This window comes from Buteo buteo, chromosome 1, assembly GCF_964188355.1.
Source record: "Buteo buteo chromosome 1, bButBut1.hap1.1, whole genome shotgun sequence".
Classification (NCBI taxonomy): domain Eukaryota; kingdom Metazoa; phylum Chordata; class Aves; order Accipitriformes; family Accipitridae; genus Buteo; species Buteo buteo.
Window position 1 is genome coordinate 27,386,473 of NC_134171.1, and position 23,813 is coordinate 27,410,285.

General features: G+C 34.3%; 1 protein-coding gene across 12 annotated transcripts in view; it reads right to left on the bottom strand.

Moving 5' to 3' along the window:
- The window catches only part of ATP8A1 (ATPase phospholipid transporting 8A1), a 128,545-nt gene that overhangs the window by 76,403 nt on the left and 28,329 nt on the right, over positions 1 to 23,813 (bottom strand). For 6 of the 12 annotated variants that reach the window (XR_012650054.1, XM_075025131.1, XM_075025091.1 and 3 more), the window contains 10 exons: positions 21,086 to 21,155; positions 20,321 to 20,448; positions 15,681 to 15,792; positions 14,616 to 14,781; positions 12,081 to 12,208; positions 10,312 to 10,389; positions 7,724 to 7,812; positions 5,878 to 5,922; positions 3,191 to 3,263; positions 395 to 500 (listed from right to left, as the gene is read on the bottom strand). Coding sequence is in view for 11 of the 12 variants with exons in the window: in XM_075025131.1 (XP_074881232.1) it covers positions 395 to 500; positions 3,191 to 3,263; positions 5,878 to 5,922; positions 7,724 to 7,812; positions 10,312 to 10,389; positions 12,081 to 12,208; positions 14,616 to 14,781; positions 15,681 to 15,792; positions 20,321 to 20,448; positions 21,086 to 21,155 (995 nt within the window). In the remaining variant the exon portion in view is untranslated. Of the gene's footprint in view, positions 1 to 394; positions 501 to 3,190; positions 3,264 to 5,877; positions 5,923 to 7,723; positions 7,813 to 10,311; positions 10,390 to 12,080; positions 12,209 to 14,615; positions 14,782 to 15,680; positions 15,793 to 20,320; positions 20,449 to 21,085; positions 21,156 to 21,804; positions 21,925 to 23,035; positions 23,110 to 23,813 lie in introns of those variants that run through there. The other 6 variants (XM_075025122.1, XM_075025082.1, XM_075025102.1 and 3 more) reach the window with 4 other exon arrangements.

The following is a 23,813-nucleotide window of genomic DNA, read 5'->3' on the forward strand; positions in this document are numbered from 1 at the left end:
TTTGTTCTAAATCAATACCATGGTTATCAAGTACAGAACAGGTTCACAAGCAAGGACATCAATTTGTCTCCTGGTTTGATTTCTATTTGCATTTGAGCAGTTCCTTCAGACTTCCACAGCAATCTGACAACACCTTAGGAGTGCTGTACGGTTAATCACCCTTCACCCTTATAATCCATAGGACATCCATATAAATTTTCTAAAGCAAATTAGAAAAGTCTAGATCCTTTTTTGACAAAACTGATTTTAGCTGACACCAATTCTTTTTTTGAGGGATATGTTTTCTTTTTTAATTTTGGAAGATACTTCAAAAACCAATAAACTTTGAATAAAACTTGCTTGTTGAGTTGATAGAACACTTTACTATACGTTCACTCAATTATCTGAGTCTCACCTGGAGATGCTGCTTGATATATAATTTTATCACCTTCTCTTTCTGGAACTGCTGTATGACACACTGCCATCATTGTCAAAAACTCACATATTATAGGTGCAGTTGGCTTAAAAAAAAAAAAGGTCAGAGCGTGATTAATCATTTAAGCAATAACTAACTGAAATGTAATCATAGATATGGACAAATAACAGTCAAGAAAAAAATTAATTAAAGATTTTTCCTCTCTTCTTTAAAAACTGTCCTGGTTTCAGCTGGGATAGAGTTGTCTTCCTCGTAGCTGGTATGGTGCTGTGTGTTGGGTTCAGCATGAGAAGAATGTTGATAACACACTGATGTTTTCAGTTGTTGCTCAGTAGTGTTTAGATTAAGTCAAGGATTTTTCAGCTTCTCATGCCCAGCCAGCGAGAAAGCTGGAGGGGCACAAGAAACTGGGAGGGGACATAGCCAGGGCAGCTGACCCAAACTGGCCAAAGGGGTATTCCATACCGTGTGATGTCACATCTAGTATAGGAACTGGGGGGAGTGGGGGCGGGGGATAGCTGCTCAGGGACTAGCTGGGTGTTCATCGGCAGGTGGTGACCAATTGCACTGTGCATCATTTGTACATTCCAATCCTTTTATTATTGCTGTTGTCATTTTATTAGTGTTATCATTATTAGTTTCTTTTCTGTTCTATTAAACCATTCTTATCTCAACCCGCAAGTTTTACTTCTTTTCCCAATTTTCTCCCCCATCCCACTGGGTGGGGGGGGAGTGAGTGTGCAGCTGCGTGGTGCTTAGTTGCTGGCTGGGGTTAAACCATGACAAAAACTATCAACAGCTAAACAAAACAGGCATTATCTGCACACTAATCTCAGCATGCAGAATAACTTATTGCTGCTTTACTTCGATACTGGCTGTATAGATAGAATTTAGTGGCCTTTTTCTATCATAACAATCAAAAGCAGATAACTAGAAACATGGAATAATTCAAATAAGCATTTCATAGGGAAGGTAAATCTGAATGCTGTATTGAAAGAATTTTACATTATTCACTGAAGTCTCTTTGGATGTTGTTTTTTTAATAAAAATATTCCCTTTTACATTACTTCTGTCTAATACTATATTTGACAACACTTTTTAAGAATCTTCAGAAAGATGAAGCAACTGAACCCGAAAATCATGTGGAAAATGCTGCAAGGTCAGGTAGACAGCTTTTAAAGGAAGACATTTAGATGAATGTCTCGGGCACTTCAGAGTCCACAAAGCTGAAACAATTTTAAATGATTTAGCCAAAAGAGGGGAAAAGAGTGTATATAAGCAAACCAGTTGATTGTTTTTGATGAATACAGCTAAAAACCTTATTAGTACAGCTGAAATTTGCAAAATGAATGAACTGACTCCTGAATAGTTATTCAAAAGAAACCCCAGCATTCCCCCTAAGTTCAAAGCAGCTACCACCTCAACTGAGGTTTTTTGTAGCATATTTATAATATTTCATATTAGTAGCAGACTAAGAATGTGAACAATAAAGATAACATTACAATGACTCTATAAAATACAATAAGCTCTGAAAGCCTAACTTAATTCCATAGCGCAGAAACACTAATGGGAGCAGGTTCCTGTTCTCTTCCACTGAGGGCCCCCAGATCATCTAAGATGTATTGAGAAGGCTGAATTACAGATTCTTTTCCAAAGCACTTCAGAACACATTTAACATACAATGATGAAACCTCTCTTTGAATGTGTTCCTGAATTTTTACTTTAAGATGTATACAAATGCAATTTTATAGCTTGTATACTCGTATTATATATACTTAATACTACATATCTACCAGAAAACTTTCAAGATTCAACCACCTGCATACCAAGGATTCTCTAGACAAGAGCAGTAACAGGACAATGCCTCTTCCAAGCATTCTACATTACTAGCACTGAAAAAGGCCTGTGCAGGTAAGTATAAGAGCCCCCTCTGCTTTAGCTAGGCTTGAGAGTTGCACTCAGGTGTCTAGCATTTAAGACTGCCCCATTTGTAGAACAAAATGCTTCACTGTCTGCCAGCTACCCTGAAATTATTTTCCCAGGAAGACAAAATTTAAGGAAAGAAAAGAGTAATTTATTTACACTCTTCAAAAACAGAACAGTCACACTATTTAAGGTAGGCGTTCTTGGTTATGACTAGGCAAAAACATCTCTTGTACAAATGACAAACAGAAAGTGGTAATGATGGTACTGTTTCTTTGTTAAATCATAAACTAAGCTATTAACTTTCTGTGACATGTATTGTCTCCTTGGGGCAAGTATCAGCCTCCAGAATGCCTGTTTCATTTCGTCATCTGAACTAATAATCTAACCTCATGGAAGCATGTATGCAAAAACAATGTATATGGTTAAGTTCTGACTCTTGTCTATGCTTGGGCACAGAAATAGTAAGTCATGTCAGGATAGTAAGTTAACCTGACTGATCCTGAAAGCTTTGATGGATGTCATGACATGATATGAACAGCATAGCTAATGTTAAAACACCCACAGAATGAAGAACTTAGGACTATTATATTTCAGACTCATAACATCCGAATCATACCATTAAAAAAAAAAGAAAAAAAAAAAAGAAAAAAAGGACAGAATCTACAGAATCTAATTAACAAGTATCAGCAACAAACAATTATAAAAGTATTCATGAGGGCATGCTGATTTTTTTTTTCTGATGTAAATACATTATTTATTTATTTTCTTTCAAAGGACATCATCTTTTGACTTACTGAAAGCAATGGTTTGATTTCACAAAACAATGTCAATTGTTTCTATATAACTTACATGATTGCTTTGAAGGTTCTCTAGTAATGAGGAGTCACTAAATGTTTTTTCTTCTCCATTTTGTGAGCCCTGCCTAGAAATAATTAAGTAGAAAAAAGATCATCATTAGCATATTCTCAAGAATTCATATACAAATCATCCACCCTACTGTGCTAAGGTCAAACAAATTTTTGTTTGTAGCTGTTACAATAAAGGCTGCAATCACATACTGTGACAAAATGAAGTAAAAAGGTACTTGTTTCACATCTCCAAACTTTATCTAATCTTAAGAAACCTTGATTTATATAAATACACTTAAATCCAGGGAAGTTTCTCTGCTGACTTCAGATAATGCAGGATGAAGTAAAAATAAATGTACAATGTAAGACTGTGGCTTCTTGTTGTCTGATCTCTAGAATGGGAAGAGATTCAGAACAAGATATGCCTGAAGAGATCACATTTCTTTGAGAAGTTAGCAGTTTTGAAATAGGTTCGCAAATGTTTGCAGAAAATAAAGTCCAGTATCTGAAAGGGGTAAGCAAACTGAGTTCAGACATCAGGGAAGTCTGCATGGAGAAGGTTTGTTTTCTATTACTCATGACCAAAAAGGAACCTAGTAAACTCATGGATAAAGAAGATGCAGCAACAGTGGTGAAGTAGGAAGGGACTGAACAGTTGTGAGGTGGAGACGGTTCTGGAGAAATAAAGTCACACACTAACATCTCTCAAATTGCACAAATCTTCTGGCTGAAGCTGAGAGATCAAAAATATAGATACTTCTAGGAAGACTTGTTACTGCAGCTGACTGTTGAGTATTAAGACAATCTAGTTGAGTTTGAATCTCAGTGAAACAAAACAGTGCTGGAAAGTGAACCCAGTTGGAGGAAAGTACTCTTTTTTAATTTACTGTGGATCTGGCCTTGGCTCACGTAATCTTGCAAGAGAGTGAACACATTCTGTGATTTAAGTTGAAGGATAAGCCATATACATCAAAGGCAATCTAAAGATTCTCTATGAAAACCAAAAGTGAGCTGTTTTAGTCCTGCACTACCATGAAGGAATATAAATTTGCAGTACCTCATCTGTATAACCACCTAAGGACTACTTTTTTCTAAAAAAACTATTATTAAAGTGAGAAATTCAAAGCATCCACATTCACCAAGACTTTTTTTTTTAAACGCAAAGCAAATAGATATTGAAGTGCCAAAGTTAACAACTTCAGATACGCTAAATTTGTTTAGAGTCTAAGGTTTGAGCTTTGTTTGCTTAAAGCCTTCTGACAGAAAGACTTCAAGACATTTTCCAGATTCTCAGTGCTAAAAAAAAGGAAAAATATTTGCAGGTATATGTTGTGTCAAACTGGAAAACAATTTTTTCCAATACAAAAAAATAAAGATTTAAAAGATTTGGAATTCAGTACATTAGTCATTTTAGGATTAGAAATGTTACTATCATAAACAGATTGTATTAATCACAATAGATTTACATAAAAAAAAAATTATTCTTAAGTATCACATTTCTTAAGTATTTACAAGATGTTAATTGCTTATAAAAGGGAGGTACTTTTTTTTTTTTTTAAACTACTGTTCTGGCATAATTTTATCCATTTCAGATCTGCTTATAAAAATTTTGATGTGTATGAGTCAAAACCAGTCTTACTTCATAAATGCCTTACAAGCAAGCATGCTTCATTTCATTTAAGCATTGCATTATTTTAATGAAACCACTCACTTGTGCACAATTAAGCACCCTTGTACATCTTTGTAAGAAATATCTTGCTGCTACATCAAACGAGGATATTCAGGTCAGGCAGGATTTTGGGGTGTGCATGTGTGCCACTTTTCATGTGTATGTGGGGGGTACTTTTCAGGTTTTGTTTTTTTTAATCTAAAGAAAGAATTATTAATTCTAATCTAGAAAAGCAAGGTTTTTTTCCCCTCAAACTTTTCTAAACATAAGACGACAAACACATTAGTTTTGTGTGACATACCTTGCTATCACTTTCAACAAATACAATAGTGATAATTTAAAGACTGTAAATGACATCTTTTCCCCGATCTATCTGAGCTTATTTTGAATGGTATTGTAAATATTTATTTTAAGAAAGTATGATGAAAAAGTACAAGGCATCATGCAGATGGCAGCAGAAAAGCAGCCAGGAATTAGTCTTTCCTGAGAGATTAATAGATTAATGCTGGCCTCAAGTGTATTTGGGTGCTTTAATATCAGTTTCAGTTAAGAACTAGGTAGTGCTAGTATCTAAAACTACCTGTAGGTAGTAAAATATTAACAGTAACTTATTACATTTTTTCACTCTTAAATATGGACCTTTTTTCAAACATATTGGAGATTATTACTAACCTATTACTAAGTAACAATAGAAAAGCATGATTAAAGTTACCGCCATACCAACTACCTTAATAAATGACAAAACTCTGTCTCCAATAAGCAATTCTGAATTGTACAGGACTGTCATTAGAATAAATGTACTATACCTCAGTAACCCTATTAGCAATTCTCTTCTAGAGTACACAACCTAATGCTGTAGAATTCCGATGGCATAAATTTGTGTAAGACTCTGTCGGTCTGCATCAACTTGAAGTTGAAGTAACTTCTGAGTAAAATATCTGTTTCTAAAAATCTCGCTTACTGGTTTTAAGCTTGAATCTTCAACAAACACCACATGCTAAATGATTTTTAGAGCTTACCAATCATCTGAAGGAACACTATAGTCCTCAGGCTCAGGGCAATGGCTGCACAAGAAGTAAGGAAAGAATAGAAACAGGGAGAGGAAAAAGAATCACAAAGGCTAAAAAACTGGATCACGTATAAAAAAGTTAGTTAATGAAATTAAATTACTAAAAAAAGCTTTAAAGGTATCTCAACTGAGTATTTTGCTAGTGCCTAGATAACAATAAAATTTTGCAAAAATATAATGCTTCTCTTGAGGCTTCAAAAACTATAAATGATCTTTTTTTTTTTTTCCAATTGAACGCTGGTCGTCTTACTTACAACAGCAGATATAAAGGCATTTGCCCTCTTTACAAATCTTGGTTTATATTTCCGTATACATACATTGTTACAGTTTCTCATTAAACAAAAGGTAGTTTTTTAATTATCTGAAGCCATGCTAATGCAGCTTGCCTGGCTGAGTTCACAAAATGCTGATGAACAAAGCTAGCCATAGCACATGAAGGACTCTGTCCTGTGATGACACAGGTTTGAACATCACAATTTGTAACACACTTAGAAAGAAGAGGCATGGGAGATGGAACAGTCACTTTGACCCTTTTCTGTGTTTCCAACTTCTTATTTGCATCACTACAGAACAGACAGAATGAGTCTCTTCTCTGAGTAGCTATGAGAGATGCTGTAATGGCTATTCACTGTAAAGAGAAACTCTGCTTTCTAAACAGTGATGTCAATCAGAAAACTGGTCTGTCTTTTTCAAAATGGGGTGGATAGGAGCTGGAAAGTATAACAAGAAAAAAATCAGATTTTTTTTTGTAAAAAATACATTCACACCTAGGTTTCATAAAGGAGAAATTTTAGAATTTGTGATATACTGACTTCAGATGAAGATATATAATGAACCGAGTATAAAATACTGATTTTAAAAATAATGAATTAAAAAAATCATCAGTATGGTTAATGCATTAAGGATCTAAGTTTTTTCAAAATGGAAAGCCTAGATTAGACTCCTGGAAATTAGGATTTTCAAAAGGATCCTAATGATAAAGCCACAAAAGCCAAATCATTACCTTTAGCACAAGCCCAACACTTAATTTCACAACCTCTGTCTGATCTCTGCCCAGTTCTAAAGGTGTCTAATTATTTGCTACTGAATGCTCCGAGATGTGCCCAGGTCCAGCATCTCACATACTCGTAAGCCACACTGGCATTTACAATGCAGGTGCTTCTGCTCTATTTATTGCTCTAATAAATTTTTTTTCAAGTAAACAGCCTTAGAAGTTTGAAGCTCTTACAAACTCTGTGGAAGGAGTTGTCTGCAACTGCTGACAAAGAATAGCAAAATGCTTTGTTCACATTTACTTGGAGAGATTTCTTAATAGCAACATTGATATTTGGAGTTATGCCACTATAACAGTATTCATAAAAGCCACTTGGATGGTGCCTACAGTACTGTAGTTCATGCTACAGTACTGTCATTCAAATTCTTGTTCATCCTGCATATTATTTAGTGCAAGAACATGTGTCGTTGTCCATGCTCATATTTTATGTAGCCACAAGTCTTTGCAAGTATGAGGGAAGACTTCTTTTTAGTAACAACACTAAACAGACTGAGCGATAGAGAAAACATGCATGCTGAAGTTGTGTTACAGCAGTAAGCCTTTGTTCCCCTTTGCAAAAAGAGATGTCATGACTGAAGTGATGATACTCTTGTAAGTAAGATTTCGTAGTCACACAAACTGACTCCTATTTGTAGATATTGCCAGGCTTAAGTTTAACTGTAGTATTAATACATGGGTACATATGCACAGGCAGAGGAAAAGGAAGGCACACAGATAAAGAGAAGCATATAAAAATACCTACCCATAAGCAACTCCTGCTACAGTACACTTCTTAAATTGCATGACATTGCATGTCAGTGTACCCGTTTTATCAGAAAATATGTATTTGACCTAAATGAATGATAAAATTCATTATATGTTAGCATTCAGCAGTTATTTACAGATCTAGTACAATTCATGACTATCAACACACCACATATTTTTACCAGTTCTGCAATCTTCATAGTTTATAGTAAAAACAAATACAGTACATAAATGTGGCAGATGCACAGTTTTGATACCCATTTACAAACATAGCAGTCCACAGAGATGTCAGAAAGCTTGAGCTTGCTTCAGTGCATGGTGGTATACTTAACTATCCCTCACTCTACATATTGTTGAAATGCAAGAAACTAGCACAGACCAATGCTTTGCTAGTAAAACACTCAATTTCTGGCAGAAAGCAATACGGTAAAGGAAAAGTATCTACATGCATTTCTAAACCCCTCTTTTTGACAGAAATACCTTCTTAAAAGCCAAAACATTAGTAAAAACCCAACAGTTCAGAAATGCCAAGTTGCAGGAATAGAAGAAATACGTTCCTTTCTACCTACTCCAGTTCTCCTATTTCCGTAGCATCATAAACTCTTCCTCTCCAGAAACTACTAGTTAAAGTATTTTAAAAATTAAAGCTGAAATACATGCATCTGTGATGTATTTCAATTTAGTTCAAACCTAATCTTAAGAAAAAAGTTAACGTATTAAGAAATGGTCTGTGATGAAACAAAGGCTCTATTAGTCAAAGGTAAACTTCAACTGTAATTCATTAAAATTTATTTATCATTAAAAAAAAATCACAGTATTCTTAATTAGGAATTAACTGCATTATACACAGAGCTAATAAGGATATGTATTAGTAAAATACACTCAGCATCTCCTATTTAAAGATTCTGTTTCTGAGGGATTATGACTTAGTCAAATCAGCAGTTAGAAGAAATCTCTCATGACAGGTTTATGCCTCAAACTATTTTTTTTTGTGGGGGCAGAATGGGAAAGCAGGAATTGCAGCTAAGAAAAAATCAACCTTTTTTTTCCCAACACCAAAGTTTTGCCTTTCTTAAAACCTGAAGATCTCTTGGGGGAAGTCTTCTCTTCATTATGTGTAGCCCTCATGTACTTCAGAAAAGACACTTGTTCTTTTTGTTAGCAGAGTCCTTTGGTCTCCCTACAAAAATCTGCTCAAATTAAGAATCTGTCAAAAAAAGTGAAAGTGGAGATCCCAAGTAGTCTGACTAGATCTTGCTGGTGAAGGAGACTTTGATGAGAAACTTAAGAAATGAAGACAAGAACTGTTGAAGTCAAAAAGAGGGAATGCGTCTGGGAACGTGAATAACAAACTAACTGCAGGGAGAGAAAAAACAGATAGATAGCGTAAAATTAGACAGAAGGAAAGCTACGATTCAACCGAGTCTCTTCCCCACTAGAGGAGCTATACTCCCCATCAAGGCCAGGGAGAGAACGAAATTTTCTGCTATCTGCACATAACTTCTTAAAGCCAGTAGGTAAAGGCCCTGTCTTCCTCTATGTAGACCAATGTCAACGCATGTTTACCTGCAACTACTGTTTTCCCAAAAGGCAGATGTCTTAAGTATTAGTTCCTAAAGACTTGTTCGCTACATGGCTAAAGTTATGTTATTATTTATTGTTCTTGGAAAGCTAAGAACAACTTTTACATTCCTATGTGATAAACTTATGAATTAGTTATGAAAACTTCTAGGTTAGGAAATGCAAGAATAAGCATTCTTGAGCGTATAACAGCTCAATTAAATGAGCACGTAATAATTTTTCCACAGAATCAGTTTACTATCACCAGTCAGTGTAACAGAGAGCGTTTAGCATGTTTTTAAAGCAAGACTGCAAATACAGTTGGTTGAAACAGCAAATATAACATGTATTGCTTCTGGAAGCATGCCCTGTGCCCCAGACACACTTCTACAAAGTCATACTTCCATAAAATGAAGAACATACAATAAGTGATCTCTTATAAAAAGCCTAACTGATTTTATAGTATTAAAAGAGAACTCCAAAGCAACATGAGGAATTAACCCCAAATTTCCAGGGTCCAATTCAGTCATGAGCCCCCATTCCATTCACTGCTTCCAATCTTCAGTGGCAAAAAAGAGGGAATGTATACAATCATGATTCAGTCCTAGAGCATACCCACTGTCTCTTCTGAGCAAGGCAGAGTGTATGAAAAAAATGACATACTGAAGATGCACACTATCATAATGTATATACAGAGCTTAAATTTTTGTGCCACAGACAGCCTTAATGCGCAGAATGCCTCCGATTTTGTAACTTTAATGATATACTTCAACCTTCTGTGATTACCACACGCACATTGATACATAAAGGAGCATTTGTTCATTTAATACTGGTTTCAAAAATTTAACTCCCACATACTGCAAAGTGTTTTTAAAAATATCTGACAAAATTAAGAGAATAGAAATAAGCAAAGACTAAGGCAAGAATATAAGTTTTTTGAAATGAATCTTCACATTAATAATTTAGATTGTAAACCAACACAAATAATTTCAATACACAGAGTTAGAACCAGTAATGTTTTTCTACCTGTCCGAGCTCTTCATTGAGATTGGAAGTACGAGCCATCGCAGCAGTGTCTGTAGGTTCATAGTGCATGTCTATGTCCTACAAATAAAAGTATACATATTTTAAAACTAGTCTTCCAGAACTTATTACAAGAAATCTAGTACATAAATAGAAAAGGTAAGTGTAGAAGAGCTGACTGAACATGAATACAAGTTATCTGCTTATGATTATTTCAACACAGGAAGCCAGAGACACAATCAGATCACTTCCAAGAGTCCCCAGAAAAAATTAATTTCCTCTTTAAAACAAAAATCTGTATGATTCTTTGAGATTTTACTCTGATTATTTCCAGTGATCTGTATCATTGAAAAACTGTTGTACACATACATCTAAAATAGATTTAGCAACAAGCAGAAATACTACATTGTAGCACTTAAAGAGAGATCAGTCTTATCTATTTATATTGTATGCATAACCATACATTTCTAAATAGCAAGATAAGTATACCTTGAGATAAAAACATGAACATAAATTTTAAAGTACACAGTAAATGTATGGTATATTATAAGTGGTGGGTGGTTGTTTTTTTTTTTTGTGTGTGTGTGGGTTAACTTGTTCAAAAAAATAAAAAAATCAGTTTAATTTTAAATACAGTAAAAGATTAAAACATTGTGAAGTATGGCAACGTAGTACAGCAGATGACCAACTTTTCTATACCAATATGATATGCACACACACAAAGATAATGTTTAAGATAATAAATGTCCAGAGTCATGGATAAGATTAATTTAAGACAATTAAACCCTCATGATGTGAAATGGGGGGGGAACAGAAAAAACATCTTTTGGATTTGTTGTATAAATAGCTGCCAATCTACACATTCAAAATGGGTGAGCCTTTGTTAAATATTTATTTTAGAATACAGAACATAAAGGAAGAATTTCATTGCATTCTCTTATTTGTCAACAATTTTTCTATAGCACAAAAGAAATGAAGAAATCAAAACCATCTGACTGCTCACAAAAAGATTTAACTTTTAAAATAAAGCACACACTTCACCTGCTACTCCACATATACTTTTATCCACATCTGCATGACATCATATCTCACACACACAAATCTATTTCATGCATTTGATCAAGGAATCAAATAAAAGAGTTCAGAATGGTATGATTAATTTACATTTGGAAAAAAATGGAAAAATTGAAGGCATGCTACTAAAAGCACTTAAATGGCTTTAAGGAGAATATTTCACCCCCACCCCAAACAATTCTTCCCCCCCCTTATTAATCCATTAAGAAAAAAAAATTAAAGGATGGCAAAATGGTCTTTATATACTTTGTAAGAGAGAATACTAACAGACACTGGCTTTGTACAAAAAAACCCCCATTAAACGATGGTGGTGGTGGGAAAATCAGCAAACCAAAAAACCCAAAACATGGGCTATGCTTAGAAACAAAAAATGAAACTGGACAAAATTCCACTGGATTGCGAAAGACTTTCTTCTGATCATTCTGGATGAAATTGATACCTGAATATTTATAATGAGAAAGTACAAACCACATAAAAACATGTTCCAAAAAGCAGTTTGGTGTAGGTATAAAAGCACTAAATAAAACCATTTATTACTACATTCTCAGATTCCAGTAATAATAAATAAACAGCATACTTACATACTTGCATTAAGGAGTTTGAATAAAATGTACACATAGACAGGCAATCGATCATTATACTCACTTGTAAACTACTTGATTTTAGAAGTCAATGCATATTGTAAAAATAGTATTTACCCAATTTATGAAATACGCCTGGATAAATTTAACAACTTCAAGCGTAACCAACAAACTGATCGGAATAAGATTATTGAAGAGAATGATAAAAGTCAAGAAATTCAACCCAAAGTTGCTTGCTCCACCATCTGCCAAAAAAAAAAAAAAAAAAAAAAAAAGGCAAATAAAAAAACCATTTAAGACCATACTTAAAAGTGTGTATATACAGAGTATTGCATTAACTGCTGATTTTTAAAATGCTCTGTGTCTAAGAAGAAACTTGAGAATTAATTACAGTATCACTTGCCTATAAATGACCTTCATAAAAGTTAAGGATCTCTATTATAAAATGGAGTTCAAATTTAGAGATCTTTGCCATCTTCTCCAATTTCTGAAAAGCAAACTTACCAGCCAATCCCTCTTTTGCTATATTTTAAGATCACAATCTGGGAATATCTATTTATAGCAACCAATTTCTAAACTCTAAATTTTAGAATTTTATATTTTTAAAGGGGGAAATGTGGAGTGGAATGAATTTTTTCTCTATCCACCCTCACACCTTCCCTCCAACCCAGCAAAATACTGTGAAAAAGGTAAATTTACACCATGTGAAAAGGTGAGATGAAATTAGAGAGTTTAATGAAAGTTCTAAAAGAACTGGAAATGTGACTATTAATGTATATAACAAGCATTTTTATACTACTTTTTCCTTTTAAAGTTTTAGATAACTCTAGTAGTAGCACCTCAGAGAGGATGCAAATGGGAAATAGACAGGTTTCCACTGCCTATGGAATGTGTTACTCTAACATCCAAGAGAGCAGGTTTTGGATACTTTCATTAAAACCAATTCCAGCATCAAACAAAATACAAGTCTAAAGGACCAGAAAGCTAACATTCACCATGACATTGATATTCTCAATAATGACTACTGAGATTAAATGAAGTTCGATACCTATTGCTACCTGTACATAAAATAATATGCAGATATTTCTTGTTAACATTACCACTTTTTTTCATCTACAGGCAACAGATTGTTCTAACTAAATACTAACAGCATACAGAAAGATGGGGCACTGCTGGGAACCTGTTTCACTACCACATAAAAATTAAATAACTAAAGGGAAAGGGAAATAAATTGCTTCTTACATATTGAAAGTACCTGGTACAAGAACAACTATGAGCTGAATGCAGCCTTAAAGGGCATACCTTACAAAATCCAACACAATGTCATTTAATCGTGGGGCATATATCAGAAAATAAACTGACATGGTTAATCACTTGAAGAACACACAAAACATCAATGGCCACTATTTCGTGTTTCTTTTTTCAGGAATAAAACCAAAAGCTTCTGAGCTGCTTCACTACTGTGCTAGCCACCATATTGTGAAAATGTCTACATTTCCCAGAAAAGAAGAAAAAATGCACTGAAAAGAAGAATCAGATGAAAAATAATAAATGATGAAGCACATCTAATGCCATCCTTTTGTATTACTGGAAATCGTCAACATTCCATTAATGATTTCGCTTTTTTCCACCTCAAGATGGAAATATGAAAGTTAGTTCCCCCCCCCCCCCCTTTTTTTTTAAAAGTTTCTTCCTCAGAATCAAAAAGAAGAGAAGCAAGGTTCTCAATAAACAAAAGTTAATTATAAATGCTGACAACTGTTTTGTTCGAGAAAAACTTTAGCAGAGTGCTTTCAAATCAGAATTCTAAGATTTTTCTTTTAAAACTGACCAAACCACCCCATAATCCCTACTTTGATGACTACAATCAGCAGCTTTGTGCTCAAGACTCTGTTGTTTCAGGAGCAGAAAGCCTAGTTCTTGCTCTACTGCCTAAGTAAAGAAGGCTCTAGGCCCACCATAAGAAATTCTGAAAACATGAATAATTGACCACAAGGTATATTTATGAAAACTTCCTTTAAATCTAGTTCCTTCACTGAGGGTCAAATTATGTCAATATGTTGCATGTGAAGGCCCACATAACATCACAATGCCTTGCATCCACTGTGAGAACAGCTGCCCAGTATAATATGTCAGATGAGATATTTCGTGTCTGTTTTATCCTCTTTAGGAACAGTTTGCTAAGATCTGATGTTGGCAGCCAGTAATTATTTAGATCCTTGTAAAGTAAAAATTACAAAGCCACAGCACAATTTCCTGGGACGAGGGAGCTTAAAAATTCAGAAAAGTCACTGCAGCTTTAAATTTAATCCATCAGTAATAGCTGAAAATGGCTTTAGTCTGATGTCTAGGAAGCTGACTGTTTATGCCAGTGGAATGCTGATACAGACCTTGCTGAGCTGCAGAGATGTGAAGGCTGAAAGATGTAGGGGCAAACAACAAAGCTCCCCTTCCTGAATTTAGCAGGCCTCAGACAGACAGTAAGGTAAATTTTACTCTTGCTGTGATATACCTAGCCTAATGACTTTAGTCAACAACCTATAAACAAAGACTGATAAAAAACATGCTATGTAAAGGATGGTAATCATCCTCCTTTCCAAATATGAAAGAGAACTGAACACCAAAATATTAATATATTATTTTACATCTTACAATTTAGATCAAGGTACCAATCTTTTCCAGTATGCCTTCGATTCCATATAGCTGAACCAATAGAGCAGATCAAAGACATGGCAATAAGGATGCAGAACAGAATCAAAATCTGAATATTTGTAATTCGTTCCACATTAGACATTTTAAGAGGTGGACTTGTTGAATTCTGCAAGACATAAAAAACAGTGGTTGTTAAGTATTAGAAGAGGTACACACAGTTCTTGCTTTTCAAATTACATGTTACTGCATCCTCTTCTAAATATTCTCCCAAATATATCATTATCATAAATGACATAACTGTTTTACTCAAAAGAAAAAAAAAGCAGCAGTTTATAAATCCATGAATTAGAGCTTTAGACTTGTGCTACAAGCAGTTTAAATAATCAAACAGAACACTCGTCACAGCAACAGCTAACAGTAAACATTAAAAATGAATGTGCATACACCTTATCAGTACTGTAGAAGACAATTGCTAATACAAACAATCAAACTTTTTCAAGTAACTGTTTTACAAATCAGAAAAGTAATAAATGAGACACATACAACCAATCCAAAAGCATTGTTTTCTCAACAAATGCATCTCAATTTTGATATTTCAAACAGCACTAGGAAATGTAATTTCATAGTCTGAGAATGGTTCTCTTCCCTCCTCATTTTGCAAATAAATAAACTTTCACTTTATTTTCTGACAAGAATGCTTACCTTTGTACTTTAAAGAAAGCTCCACAAGATTACAGTTTTAGAAGCAGTCAAAAATAAAAAAAGATGAACAGGCAAACTATAATGATCCAACTTGCTAATAAACCAGTTTTCAAAACATTAGTTAAAATATAGAATCAACAAATATGCTTACTAGTGGAAAAAATACTCCGTGGCTAAGTGACTAATAGTAACAAGAAATTGCTTTATTTTTATTGGTTTTAATTCATAACAAAGGTGCTCTATTACTGACATTTTAACTACTATATTGAATCTAGCCATGTTTTCCGAAAGGATTTTCTGTGCTGTGTAATGGCATTATTAGGTAACAAAGCAGGTCATTTAGAGAAAATCCAAGTGACAAACCTGCATAAGTTTTGTGTCATGTCCTGTGTAGACAACTATCCCATGAACCCACTGAGTATTTCTCAACTGAGCTCCTCGTAGAAGAATCTGATCAGATCCCAATGGAACAGTACTAGAAGGAAGGAGTTTTATATTTTAGCATTAAAACAATCAATGTCAGTGAATAAACATAACCAGCAGTTGTTAAAATTTAGTAGATAATTTCTCAAAATTTAGGTGATTATTGTAAATAGGCTAGGAACCTAATTTTAAAAGTTAACTTTTGGGGAGTGTTGACAGAGAGAAAACTTGACAGTTTAAAGCAAGTCCAAAAAATTAAGTTTGCAAGAATATTACTTACCACTTAATTTTGACTATGGACACTAAAGCTATGGTACTACTTAGCAAACATACTGAAACTAACAAAGGCTAATTTTCCTTTGATTTGTGATTATGAAGTTTTTTCTAAGTGTATGCTGAAACTTGACTACTCTTACAAAACCGATTTTCCAAAGCAATTTTCAGGTGAAATAATTTTCTGAACTCTCAACTTCATTCATTCTTCCAGTGAAATAAGTATCCTTTATGAACATCATTAACTGTTTAAAATTCACAACAATATTTCCTGGACCTTCTTTAAATTGCAAAACCAAGTAAATTTACTTGTGTTATTCTTTTAGAACTGCACTGAGTAAGTGAGCAACAAAACCTCTTAAGATTTGGAAACATTTAAATGTCTTAAATTCAGACAGCTGACTTTACACATATACTATAGCTCAGGTTTTTCTTAAAATATAAAAAGTTTTAAATAATTATTACTCTTTCCCTGGGACAAACAATACTGTAATTTTTCACTTTTCTTTCTGTAAGTACCAGCTAGCAGTTCAGACTCGTCAATGTGCTCTAGTGGCATTCTTACCTAAAACTAATATCTCTACAGTTGTTTGAAACCAACACATTATGAAGATCACAAATAAATTGCTTAATGACAGCAACTATATCTCTGATACATAAGCTATAAAGAGTCTGAGGAAGCCATGATATTTGGTAACATTTTTGGTAGCACAAAGAGCATAAAGTCAGCCTCAGCAAGTAAGTTTCAGGTAATAATTTTTCCTGGTTCGTCACGTCCCCTTCTCTCCTCTCAAACAAAAAGCTTTTAAGTTCAAAGACTATAAGTAAAAAGGAAACAACACATTCTTCCTCCCCTAAAATTAACAGTGGTAATGTTAATTTGCAGAAACTAGAAAAAAATATTTGATCTGGAAAAATATTTGAGTGCTTTTCCATAAAACCCAAACAAATAACGAACACCACTCCACTACAACTTAGTCCACTTACTTTCTAGGAAACTAGCACAGAGCATACTAACTGTTTAAGTAATCATTCTCCCTACCAAGTAAGTATGTTTCAGCAACTGAATTGTTGAATGATATTGCCACGGAAAATAATTTCCAGGTGCGGGCACTTCATCAAAACAAGGAATCAGAAATATAAAACATACTGAGATTTACTTACTTTCTAAATCTGAACTGTACTGCTCTTGTATTTGAAGTGTGTTCATATCATGGCAAAATTAAGAGAATAAATGTTCTTTCTAGTATGAAAGGAACTGCTGGGTTTTGAATTACAAAAGAATCATTAAAATGGACTCCTGTTGCCACCAAAGATTGCTTCTGCTCTTATATTTATTTATTTGCATTCCTGGATCAGAATCTTTCTAAGACTTTTGGACCATCCACCAGCACAATACATAGACGTTTCAGTTAAAGAATGGATTACATGTCATTCCAAGAATAATTAGGTATTTTCAGTCTATTAACACTAACAAGAATGTCACAGAAGATGAAAGGCATATAACCAGAGAAAGTTACTTTTAAGTTCCCCACAGATAAGTTGGAAACCTTTTCAACTATGGACCTTCTCTGGAATGCCAAAAGACTTTCTGTCCCTTCTACTAACACAAGAGTCTCTAGGAAGGCAGAAGTCAAAACCTTCCACTCTTAATTCCTGTACTCCTTGATGAGTCAGGTGAGTTCTAAGACACTTCCTGCCACCTCCTGACCTCCCTCTTTGTTTTCCCCTCTTAAAAACTGTGAAGAATATGCAGTAAAGTCCTTTTCATTGCAGGATCCTTTGATTCTGTTTTTCATCAGGACACTGGCTCTCAAACAGATACGCTTCTCCAACTTGGGGCAGGAATTTATCCTCAAGGTCTGTTACTGGGAAGACAATCAGAAAAGAATTGAAATTGCAGCCAGTGAGAGTTGTCTCCAGCAGAACTGCTGCACATATCAAGGAGATGAAAACAGAAAACCAACCAGGGACATAAAAGGCCCAGATTTGCCAGCTGTCATGCTCATCCTCAACATTGTGATCTTATCCCACTCTGTAATGACGTGATGGTGTGATGACTTGATAGAGCTCTGAGGTCTCGATTTCCTGGCCTCAGCCTTCTCAAAACTGTTCCAACTCATCTGATTCTTCTTGTATGCTACATACTAATGACTCCTCAGCAATGTATTTGGGTTGTATTCGGTAAGGGATGTTCTCAATGGGGTATATTAAGAGCTAATAATTTCTAAGACTCATTTGAAAGCTTACACATCAAAATGTTTTTCTTAACAAGCATACTTCACTCTAATCCAAAATTTTCTTAAGAATGTCTTCAGGAAAACATTTTCTTTAGGTCTGGATAACTAGTATCTGCCGTTGTTTTTAACTTGCTCACCCTTTTTCTGAACCATTGTCTAATCCTAATTTCAAATTTATCCAGGCTAAAGAACTTTTCTCCCTTCTCTAGCCAATTGTCTTCATTGCCTCAAATCAAGTGACATGCTTCTGTATATTCATGAGCATAACAAAGAGCTGCAAACTCTGGAGATAAGAGCTACCACACTCAAAAGATGAGGATACCACAAAAACATTTTTGGCCTCGTTTAGTCCACAGATTTAGCCAAAAGGCAAAGTAACTGTCAGTGGAGTCCTATCTCCTTGAATACTGAGTATCCAAAAGAGAAAAAGAGAACCTTTGTTTTTTGGAGTTGCTCTCCCATGAAGGGAAAAAGACTGAAAAGGTCAACTAGATACAATATTTATGGCACTCCAGTGAGTTATCTAAAGGGAAAGAAGAAAGAAGAGTGAGATACATTCTCAGTATCCTCCACTGCCTTTGCAAAAATGTTAAGATGGTAGTGGAAATCGGTAGTGGTAAGCAGAAGTCACAGCTTCTGGATCTACATAATCTGGTAGGAAGGTCTTAAAGATCTGGATAAATAGATACCAGTTAGATGAACCTGTGCTATCTCTAATATAAGCAGAAAGAGAACTCATCCCTGATTTTTCAGGTCGGAAATAAGATCAGGATCCCAAAAGAGTTACTTACCTGCAATTCTTTTTCACTGAAGGTAAATATTATATTAGAGCCACACTTTTGGAACTATCCTAGTGCACCAGAACTATATTCAAAATATTCCAAAACTGAATTTCTCAAATGGCAAATTGCTTGACCAGCAGATGGCATGCTCCTATATGTTCTTGAGGCATAACGGCCATCAGCACATTCAATGTTTCATTTTAAAATCAAATTTTACAATTAAATAGTTAGATTAAAAAGAAAAAAATGTTTTTCTCTCTAGCCAGGGAGGAAGGATGAATGTGTGGATCTATTATAACTATTACCTTCAGAGAAGAATTACAGGTAAATGTTTTTATCTTCTTAACGACAAGTACAGTGGAATTATAATAGATCCACACTCTTGCGACTGAAAACTCCCGGAATGCATCTGTAAGAAATCAGTAAATAAAGAATGGAATATTAAAAAAAAAAAAAAGTATTTAATAATTAGTTAATACTATATATATCACTTTAAAACCACAAACATGAATAATATTGTATATGGAGAAATAAATGCCTACCAAATAAAAAACAAATCCTGTAAATCTTTGGGAATGAAGGACTCAACAATTCTGGATCTAGTAATGAACTTCATACTCCTAATACATCGGTTCAAACCCACAGAAAACTCCAAGTATCAATATTTGGTAAGCACTGAAGTATTTTATGAATTTTTGAAGCAGTTTTATAAGCATGTGTGTTGTAATTGCACTGAGGCTGTCTATTTTTACAGAAACATACTTTCTTAGTGAAACATACTTTCACTAAGCTAAGGTATTAAATGTCTTTCAGCTACCAAATTAGAAGAATTTGAGTATATAAGCGATGGACTCAGTCCCACTCCAGACTTAAACAAAAGAAAACAACAATAAAAAAAACAGACAAGAAACTACTTCTATTCAGCTTCTATAATAGAAACTTAAGCATCTCATTCCTTGCCTGTTAAGAAGTGAGTTACCAGGTACATATTCCAGAACTATTAGAATTTGATTAGCATTCCTCTCTATTATTAATAGCTATTGCTTTATGAAGGTCAATTAGTATAAAAACCTCAAGTTGTAGACATTAGAAGTATGGTTTTACCCTTCATGATTTTTAAGAAAATAAAGTCTAATAAAGAATATATCAGAAAAGATTTTTACCTCTCTAGTCTTAACAGAATAAAGACTTTACTATTCGTATTTTAACTTGAACAGTTTAACTACATATAGCTATCTACTGTTAGATTGAATCTACTGAGATGATCTTCCTTGGATTTACATACCCATGCCCATCCAATCTGATGTTTCCAACAAAGTCATAGAGATGTCGGTTTGGGCTCTCGCATTCAATTCTGCCTGAAAGTCTCATTAAGCTTTCTATGTCCTTTATGTCTGATGTTAGTGGCAAACCCTGTAAACAAAATTAGGTTGTCATGACATTAAAAAAAAAAAATCACTTTCCAATATATAAATCTATGTATTATAAATTTGATAGTGCAAACCCAGAAAACTAGTATCCCTATGGGAACAAAATGGGACTGCTACACTTCACTGTCACTCTGCTGGATGCTATAGACAGTGAAAGTCACCTTGGTATCTTAAAACATCATGACGAAGACAGGTTCATAACCCATCATATAACTCAGCAAGAATGTCCCTGCACAGAGACAGCACACTCAGTCAAAAACTGCTATTCCCTACCTGCCCCTCAAGGACAACACTGGCACTATCAGCTTCTTTCTGCAGGGCTTCTCCCTCACCTATCCTCTAAAACCCAAACCAATACCCAACTACAACTCTTTCCACCTATTTACCCAAAGAAAAAACCTAAAACAAAAGTGCAAGGTATGGCTTAAGAGTAACCAACGTTCGTTCTGCTTAATTAACTGAACAAAAACTTTTATGATGTCAATAACCCACAGCTTTTTATTCAAACCATTAAAATTTCACAGTCTTCTAAAATGGCCATTAATGTCATAAAGTATGTTTTTATGAGCAATAATAGATTAAAATAATATTAGCAATATTCTCAAAAATGAAATTCCTACCTGTCGAATTTTTAAGTTTGTCTCACCATCTAAGTTAGATGTTTCGATGTAGCACATAGCTTGCGGTTCACTATCAAGAAAAAAAATTTCTTAGTTTTAAATTATTATGTCAAAATCCATGAACTTTGTGTAATCTTTCAATAGCTAATTATGCAATCAGGTTTTTTTCTTATAAAATCCTCAGAACTAGAATAATTTACAGCCATATCTGTAAAAGCAACAGTACTTTACATTTTCAAAAAAGTTTGCCAAAACCTACCCACGTGAGATGAAACACTGCTAAAAACGCTATACATAGTAAGTTTTCTTTGTTTTCACATGAGATGAAGATACAGGCACAAAGGTAGTACATTTGTAGTGCCTACTACTGTAGGCAGCAGTAGTTTAGACATGGCAGTTTTCTTGAAAAGGGTCCTCTAATAAAAAGAAGTCTAAATTATGGATAACATAATACAGTTTTTGAAATATATCTGTCCTCTATGCAACTTAAAAAGTTTTTTTATAAATTAAAAGTTTTAAGTTTATGCAGAGCATTTAGTATTTGAATAGTTCATCTATTTGACATATACTGATAAAAGGCTTATTGCATTTAATTTTTCAATACTTTTTTTTAATGTGTAACAGCAATATTTTGTAAAATACTTCCAGATTTCAAAACATATTACAACCATTATAGAAGTTTTAACTAGGAAAACGGAGATACAGAAGGACAAAATTACTTTTCTGCAAGTAGTTGGTAAATAACAGGTCAGGATTTCTGAAATATTCCACTCAGCTCCCATTTTCTGGACATGAAGGACAGAACACCTACTACTTGTATCTACAACAGAAAGAAGTTTCGTTCCTGTAAAGGACGAGAGGAGTCATAAAAATCCCTTACAACTTAAAAGAATAAATGTTTAGTCTTTACACCACTTTAAAGCTTCTAAGATTTTCCTTTTTTCTAGCATGAAATTCAACCATCAAGTGTTTTTTAAAATTTGCTTTCTTAATGCAACAGTGGCTACTGATAAGCAACTTAGTTTTAAAATGCTTGCAGGATAAAGCTATGTAGGTTATTCTAACATTTTTGTAAAGCAAAAGCATTAAAAAAAATCATTATCATAAACTCCTTTCAGGCTAGCATTTTCTTTTTGGCAAACTTTTCTAAAAATGTAAACAACTTCTGTTTAGATCTTTTGGAAGGAATCACCTGTATAAAACATTATTACAATTCTAGCATTTTTATTAGTTAATAGTAAAAACCAAACAATATTTTTGTGAAGCACTTTTAAAACGGACTAAGGCAGCAGTGACATTTCAGGTGAGACACATGCTTAGTTGTAATTACTGTAGCAGACAGCAGTGACCTCCAAAGTAAGTAAGTTACAGTTAGATCAAGGCAGGCCCATTGATTTGTTAGGGAAAAACAAAAAGTGCGGTAACAGTGCAGACAATAGCATAAAGCTGATGTGTCTAAGAAACATGCATTTTGTCACGATACACAAGAACAGTGCTGCTTTTGCCACTGCATGCAGCAGAGATTGTGCAACATCCAAGTCTGTGCAGAGGGTCCTCTACCAGTCCTACCAACATTAAGCTATATTCTTTGCTGAAAATAGTGGGGTGGTATACACATGTATGTTCTTAATTTGCTCTAAGGAATTAAACATATATTTATCCTGGTGTTTTACTGTGTGTTTATTCAATGACAACTTGTCTGATAAAATTTCATGGGGATAGTGTAAAAACAGAGGACAAACAAATTTTCATTTCTTGGAGTGTTATCATGTATTTACACTTTAACAATGTGTACTTTTATCGAACGAACCCTTTCTAATTTTACAGATGTCTGGGGTTTGGTGAGGAAAGGTGAACAGCAAAGCAAAGATTACCAGCATGGCAGTGCTCTTCAGATTTGGTATACGAGGACCCACGTACACGTATCCTGTGTAACTAGTTTATTCTAACCTTGATGACAGACTGATGAGATCAGCTGGGAGATGTTCCCCATTGGTCACTTTCACTACTTCCCCTACTGCCACCTACACATCCCAGTTTGAAAATGATTAGAACAGAAAAATAAGTGACAGGGAAAAAAAACAAACCAAAAACAGAACCAAAACCAAACAAATGGACAAAGACAAAAAGACAGAGTTTGAAATTATTATACAAACAATATATGTTAATTAAAACATCTGATGACAATTTTTTCAAAATCTATTTTAATCAGGTCAGGAAGAAAAGAGCTAGAATATTTTCATTTTTACTGAAGTGGACTGTTTTACTGTAAGGCACCACTTTTAAGCTGCAGAACCCACTGATACTGTACAGTAAAAATAAAAAGCTGTTTCTCAACTGACAAAGTTTCTACCCACTCCATAGATTAATTAAAAAAATAAAAACCACAACAAAAGATTTTGCACCAACTTTTCAGAAAAGTCAGGTGACAAGAACCCTTCTATGTAGACATACTGAAAATGATCACGTTTTGTTTCAGCTTTGTGAATTTCAATTTACACTGAACTAGCAAGACCCAAAAGGAATTAAATCTCAGAGGTTAGTGTCCTTTCACTGTAAGAGATTATAGTTTCCTAAAATAATTAAGATCCTCTCATTCTCCAGAAACTGCTATTGCTGGTAAAAAGAACCAACTATTATTAGTTTGAATTAAAACCAGGCCCACAGGCTCTTATTGCTGTTGAAACCTAAAATGTAACTGGGCATCAATAACCTGGAAAGCAAAATT